The sequence below is a fragment of the Cajanus cajan genome, chromosome 9 (genome assembly GCF_000230855.2).
Source record: "Cajanus cajan strain Asha chromosome 9, NIPB_CcT2T_4, whole genome shotgun sequence".
Lineage (NCBI taxonomy): Eukaryota > Viridiplantae > Streptophyta > Magnoliopsida > Fabales > Fabaceae > Cajanus > Cajanus cajan.
Genome location: NC_138525.1, coordinates 27,145,460 through 27,153,220, shown reverse-complemented (window position 1 = coordinate 27,153,220; position 7,761 = coordinate 27,145,460). Strand labels below are relative to the sequence as shown.

The following is a 7,761-nucleotide window of genomic DNA, read 5'->3' as shown; positions in this document are numbered from 1 at the left end:
CTATCAAATTCTATTTTTTTATTTCTCATATTAATTTATGACTTAATTTTAATATTTTTAAAATAAATTATCAATAATTAAAATAATATATTTACTATTTAAAAATATTTATTTATAATAATTTTAAATATAATTTATATATATATATTCAAATATAGTATTTATTTATATACAATTTATTATAAATTTTTGTTATATATAATAAATATTTTACCTATAAAAAACATAGGTTAAAATATAGTTATAATTTAAATTATAGAGTGATTTTGTTCTATTTGATTTCATCCTATTCAGAATGGAACCAAAATGCCCCGTTTTAAAATTCAGATATCCTGTTTTGTGCTAGTTTTAAAAAGGGTCAAACATAAAAAAAAAACCATATATCATGTTGTGCATTGATCTTAAGATCTTGTTTTCCAAAAAAGTCTCAATAGATACTGAAATTTAAAATGTAAAAGAAAATAAACTTTTCTCATAAATTAAGCAAAAAGAAATTTAAAGAAGCAAAATAAGACAACTTGCACATAAATTTTAATTTAAACGAGAAACTTATCTAATTTTACCGTATTATTTTCTTCTTTCTTCTCCATGCAAGTTATTGAAAATTTCATCCAAATATAACCTAACTCGTTTACCAAACAATACCCTGTCCAGTTATTCACAAAATGTTTATCGTTTGATTAAAGGACTAACGTGTGTTTTCCAACCTACAAAGTCTTTCACAAAACAATAACCAATACTTCATTCATCATGATTCGAGGGGTAAAATTTCAAGCCAGAGTACTTAACTGTGTTTTCATGAGTAGAGAACAGAGATTATAAATTGAGATGCATTCCACTCTTAAAGAAACAGAATGTCAGTGAACCTCTGAGGTCAAAACCAAATATAGAGTTTAACTTGTATTATGCACATGATCTTAAGTTCGAACTTTATTGTCTACATGTAATTCTTACAGATAAAAGAATAATAAAAAGTCAACGAATCCCGCTCAGAAGTTGAACAAAAATCAGTTTCGATGAATTTCAGGCAGTGTTATATATAAGTAATCAATAATCATTTACAAGGATCCAGCTGCTTCTGAACAGTTTTGCTTTTCCATTTTACAATGAGTTTGCACATTTCATCAATTAATTCAGTCAATCAATAGATTCAATACATTTCCAAGTACCAAAATATAGCACAGTTTGGTCTTGGACAAAAATCCACTTTTCAACTTTAAGTTAAAAAGATTAGATAAAAACAACTATTTACAAAATTTTGATGGTTTAGAAGTTACTAGCCAAAACTAGTACATGCAAATTTTCCCAGATCTTTGCTCTCTATTAATGTTATGTCGTTTGCCACATAGCCACCATGAATATGCCTTCAAAGCTTCCCCTGGCTACCTTTAAAACCCTCCAAAACTACGATGTGACTGCAGAAGAATGCCACATGGAAAGCACAAAAGCCACTAACACACCAAAAGTATTACAAACGACATGCAACCTCAATATTCTAAATAATAAGCATGAAATGATTCAGTGTGAATATAATAAACACAAATCTTCAATGTTAGGTTCACATGGTACTCTGTAATTTGCATACATGTATTGTATGTAGCAGTTATTACATTCACAAGTCCATCATGCTATACAGGTATATACAATACAATAGTCTAGCCTTTCATATTTCCTTTGGACATTTGTCAGTGGTAATAGTCAAGAAAAGTAAAATCCCAACCCAGAAAAGTAATTAACTGCCCATTTATGAGGTGGGTTTCAGTGCAACAACAAACAGCACAAACCATCAGTTACAAGTTGACCAACAAGGATCATTACCTGATGCAAGACCCAAAAAAATTGAGGGTACTTTTGGTTATTTATTTATTCCATTCATGTTTTTAAATTATATAATACCAAAAGAAGCCACCTTAGATTATTCTATTTTCTTCTTTCAGAATTTTGCAGTATATGGTGAAAATACTACCCTGAAAACAAAGTGGCTATAATTATAATAAAAGGTACTATCAACTAATTATGATAAGATGAAAAATAAACCAAACACCCACTGAGAGATTCGTATAATATTCAATAGTATTCGAATTATGTGATCTTACTAGAAGCATACAGATGAACATTTCTTATCAATTACAGATGAACATTTCTTATCAATTACAGATGAACATTTCTTATCTATTCAGTGTTGCAAACCTTTCCATATTCATTCCAATTCACCGAGTTAAATTCAATGGCTTTTCATCCTACGGCTCAAATATTACAACTTCCACCAACCTGTAAACCTGTATACACATTACAACTTAATTCTCTCTGCATTTCTCTGTAAATTGCACAGTTGCTTAATGGAATCATTGCAGAAAACCAAGGGAAATGGCAAAATCACTGTTTAAAAGTAAAAACAAAGACATTTTTTCTGAAAGAACCTGAAGATTGGTTACCAGATCATTTCTTTGCATAATTAACAAATTCAAATGGTTGAGATTCAAAATTTTAACCATCTTCCTGTACCCCCAGTCCATACATGAGAAACATAAACAACAAGCCATTTGGAGGTAACTAGTATCAATTTGTCAGACTTTGAACAAGTAACTAAGTAACTAACAAACTCACCAGTCACTATGTACTCTGGAACACTGTTTAACAGTTATAAGATGATTAGCAAGATCGTGGTTATATGCATCCAACATTCCCTCCAAGTTGTTCTATTAAATTTTCAAAGACATTAGGCTTATAATTCATAAACTATAAAATAATTCCTGATATCAGATGCCATGTCATAAAACTACTCAAATCTGACAGAGACAAAATATCTCAATAATCATTCGTACAAAAAAGACTCTGAATATTAATTGATGTCAAAATTTAAAAGTCTAACATGATTAGAAATTCATTTATTGTCACCAAAATTAATTTGAACTAAAAAGTGATGCGAGTTATAGGTTGACATCATGAATAAAATAGAAAACAAAATAACTACAGGTAATGGTGAAATTCGGAGTCATGGAGTTAAAGCATCGAAGGAAAATTTAATTGACATGTTATTAATATTGAATTCAATCAATCCTCATATTCTAAAAATACATACAGAGCAACCCTTCGGTTCTTATACATGTCTTAGTCCCTTGATCCCAGCTACGCAACAGTGTCCCTGCAAAACTTTCCGAGTCTTCTTTCTCATTGGCTGCAAAGCAAGCAAAAAGCCTTAAGATCTCTAGCAATGATAAATACAGCCAACACCAATGCTAAACATACAACAGTGCAACCAATCCTGGGCCTCATTTGGTACTACCCTTGGTTGCAGATAAATGAATCTCCGAATCATCCTAACCCTGCAAATAGCAGAGATAAGACATTTGGGGCGTCATCTGGTTAATCCTGGCAATAAGAACAGAGTTAAGTGTGCCAATGATCACCAACCATTGCCGAGCCATCAGAACCAGAAGAAGAAGACCCAATATTTTCTTAAAAAATCTTCAAAGATGTGTTATTCTTCAAATGATTGCATAGAAATTTTCTCCAACTGTAGCGGCCAATCTTCTCCAAGTTGCTGTGGATTTAGCTCCATAGCAACCTTAAAATCACGTAAAGATACCAAGACTGGTGATCTGTGCTCAGGCTCGGGTTCTGCCATCCCACAAGCACTCTGCACATGTAAAGGATTATTTGGCCAGACACCATTAATGACTTTCCCCTGAATCTGCTGTTTCGAGACAGGTTGTTTCCTTGGCTCATTTGGAGACCTAGCTCCCACTAAATCAATACAAGATCTGATCAACCGTTTCAAGTAAACATCTAAAACATTATTCAATGTATTTGCACATTCCATAGAAACACTTCCTAGACCCTGCACTGTAGCGATCTGCTCCATGCGCTTTCTCAATGTATCTGTATCAGATAACCTACCATTGTCACAACAACTAATAAAATCACCAGTGCTATTCACTGGCAATGCTTTGCGGGCCCCACCAACACTTGCAGTGCAATAAGGGATCCCAAGCGGTGCTATCAAGGGACTTCTAGAGAAATTGAGGCGGTTTAACTGCTCCACCTCTTCCCCATCTTCAACAATTGATACTGCAGTTGGCCCCTTGCCATGTATTCTTGGTTTTTGTGCAGGTATTTGAATAACATCCCCCATACCATTCTCAGGTAGCTCATCAACTGCCTGAAGATGCTGCATAGATCTCTGATAATCACATGGAGTACGAATTCCATTCTCCATATCAACCTTACTACCACTATCTTCTGTAGCTGTGGATTGATGAGCAACTGAATCAACTTTTCCATTTGGTCCAAGGGGGCTTGGCCTATCTTTAAGCTTGCGATGCACTCCAGACCTTAACTTACGTGGGGAAACTGGCAAAACCCCATTGGACCAAATGGAAGCATTCGGAGTTTGGAAGTTAGTGACACTCTGTTCATGTCCATCCTCTCTTCCAGGAGATACATTATTGGCAAGTGCTCCTAATTTGGGAGGACCTGTCAACTGGGCTGGCGGTGGTGGGGTCTTGGCTTGGTAGGCATTCTTCAAAATTGACGTTATAAAGTGATTGTGTAATGGAATATTCTCCCTGCCAAGCACCCTATAACATGACCTGTTGAATTCAGTCTTGCTCAGCTTCTGACTCAGAAAACGGTTCAAGTAATAAAAGTACCGCTTAGACTTATCCGTTCCAATTCTCTTCACAATCTGCGCTTTCAATTCGGCCAAATTGATTCTCGAGCTCAGCTGGGGTTGCATTTCTCAATAAACAGAATCATACACCGCCCAGCAAATCAAAATTCAACCCACCCACACACAGCAGCCTCAATTCGAGCCAAATCGCAGCTACTTCCGCTTCCAAAGAAGCCAAAACTTCCCCTCCCCCATATCATTCAACCCCAAATCAACTACAACAACCTCTGGACATCACAACAACCAGATGCAGCACAAACCATCCCAACAACATTAACCCAACAGAAAGCAACAATTTTGAACCCAAATACCGTTACCCTTTTGCCCAAATTTCACATACCAAAACACCACACAATGCAAAGCCAAATCCCAACTTCCCCAACCCCAAAACCCTAGAGATCAAACCGCAACAGAACACACTAAAACCAAATTCAATTCAACAAATTGAACATCAAATCAAAACCCTAAGTTTAAAGCACCACGAAGCGAACGCTATAACATCACTTGCACCAATCTAGAAAACCCCCATTGCTTCGCGAAATTCCCTACACCGCACGAACTTGGGAGTCCCAAAGAGATCACTGAGTTGAACAAAATTAGAGAGAGAGAAAAAAAAAACCAATATTAATAAATTAATGAATAATAAAAAAAAGGTGAAAATTTTGAAATTGCAATGAAAGGAGCATGAAGTGCAAAAAGTTAAGGGTTGGAAGTTTGTTGAAGAAAAAACAAAGGGGTTTTATGCATTGATTCATGTATTGAACTTTGCTCTGACCTCAGCGTAGTTCGCGAATTAGCATAGAAATCTCGAACATCACTTGCTTTCGAATCTTCGAAACTTCGGTTATGGCTCTGTTTCTTTTTCTTGTGTTTTTTGTTTTGTTTTGTTTTGTTTTTTTTTTTTTTTTGTTTTGTAATGAACTTTGCTGGGTCTGTGTGTTTAAGCTCGATCGCTGGTAATAGTGTTTCTCTTCTTCTTTTTTGCTTCTTGTTTTTCTTTTTCTTCTTATTTTTACACTTTTCTTTCTTTCTTTTCTCTCTCTCAAGCTCTTCTCCTTTCTATGTTTTTTTTTTTTAAGTGCCTTTCTATTTTGTTTCTTTGTAATTTCGTTAATTGGGATTGATTGGGATTTGATAATGAAATTTTGTATGATCTTTGTAAATTTGTTTCTTTTTTTATTATGCCGTTATGGAAGATTTTTATTTGAGGGTAAATCTGTTGTTGATAATTTGGTTTGAGAATACTTCTACTTAGGATTTTTAATTTTTTTTTGAAGAGTGAGATTTAATTTTCATGATTTAGAGAGTGAAATAAAATTGAAAATTTGTTGTATGAGTGAGGATTTTTTTTAGGGTAACCGTATAAAAGTGGATATTTTAATTAAAAATATAAGATTTCCGATTTGATTGGTGATTAATTAAGAGTATTTGATTATAATAATGTTTTAACAAATTATTTCGTGATATAATAATATATGATTAGATAGCAAAACTAAGGGGGTGTATTGGATTAGGATTTTAAAGGACTTTTTTAGTTAAAAAAAAATTTGCGGATTTTAAAAGATTTTGCAGAATTTTCATAACTTTTAAGATTTTACAGGACTTTACAAGACTTAAAATCAGGATTTTAATGGATTCTGCAAGACTTTTAAATCAGGATTTTAATGGATTCTGTGGAATTTTGTGGATTTTGTAGAATTTTCGTGGATTTTTTACATTTGATAAGATTTCAAAAAAAAATTCATACATTCAAATTTAAAAAGAGTCAAAGACAAAAATAATAAAAAAATAATAATGTCTAGATAAATAATAATAATAATAATTCTCCATAATATTCTATCCTCTTAAATAACATTCACCCACATATCCATAGCTATACTAGTCCTCCAAGTATTAGCGTCTTTTCGCTCTTGCTCCTGGGTTTGAATAATAGGCTCAAAAGTATGACCTTCGTTAACTAGTAACATTGAAGATGAAGGTTCATCCACCGCTTCAATTGGAAATTCATCGGAACGACATTCTTTACGTAGAAAGTTATGTAGTGATGCACATACTAATACAAGTTCTACTTGTGTCTTAAATAAAAATAGAGGTGCTGACTTAAAAATTGTGAACCTTGATTTAAAAATACCAAATATTCTCTCGATCACATTCCTTAAAGATGCATGATGAAGATTGAACAATTCTTTCTCATTTTCAGGGTCATTACCCTGACCTGCAAAATCTTGTAGATGATATCTTATACCTCGAAATGGAGTTAAAAATTGGCGTCGATTAAGAAATCCACAATTCACCAAAAAAATATTTACCTAATTACATATGCAATATATATAATATTAGTATAATAAAAATTATAATTATAATTATTATTATTATTTAAAGAATAACAATTTAGATATATATAGAGAATATATATATATATATATATATATATATATATATATATATATATATATATTATTTTAGTTATATATTTTTAACGATATTTATAAATGTAAATTATTCTAACAAATATTTTAACAATATTTTCTTTTTTAAAAAATAAGCTAATGAAGGCATAAATCCTAAACTCTAAAAAATTAGATACTGCAATGTCTTATGTTAATTTTCTTTTTTTAAAATATAAAAAAGTCATAATTTCACAATATATAAAAAAAATTCATAGTAAAAAAAATAAAATAATTGTTGAGTCATATAAGGAAGAGTGATAAGAGTAACAAACTTAAGGAAAGGAGAGAGATCCCAGTTTTTCTGCTGAGAGGGTTCTTCTCCCAACTAATAAATTCATCTTATATATATATATATATATATATTGTAGAGATTATGATATCAATTTCATCTTTCACTTTTTTATTTTCTTGACGTGTGTTATAAAAAAAATTCACTTAAAAATTGAAATTTTAAGCATTTTTTTGTGTTATATAAAGGAACAAATTCAACTACATAGAATAAAATAAAGCAAGTCAATTAAAGAGAACGAACAGAAAAATAGAGCAAGTCAATGACACTATCATTTACATATCGGAGTTTCACAAAATAGGGGAATGAGATGAGAACAGTATTACAATATCATATATGAGCAATGAACA

The 7,761-nt window shown here is 32.0% G+C and overlaps 1 protein-coding gene across 1 annotated transcript; it reads right to left on the bottom strand.

The window, feature by feature from the left end:
- Window positions 1-3,003: 3,003 nt before the first annotated feature.
- On the bottom strand, window positions 3,004-5,704 carry LOC109789792 (uncharacterized). Its single transcript, XM_083063440.1, has 2 exons — window positions 5,448-5,704; window positions 3,004-5,253 (listed from the first exon to the last, which is right to left on the bottom strand). The coding sequence occupies exon 2, from the start codon at window positions 4,736-4,738 to the stop codon at window positions 3,482-3,484; it is 1,257 nt and encodes a 418-aa protein (XP_082919566.1). The 5' UTR covers window positions 4,739-5,253; window positions 5,448-5,704; the 3' UTR covers window positions 3,004-3,481.
- Window positions 5,705-7,761: the final 2,057 nt, after the last annotated feature.

Coding starts and splice junctions, on each gene's coding strand:
- LOC109789792 (XM_083063440.1), bottom strand. CDS start 4,738: ATGCAACCCCAGCTGAGCTCGAGAATCAATTTGGCCGAATTGAAAGCG.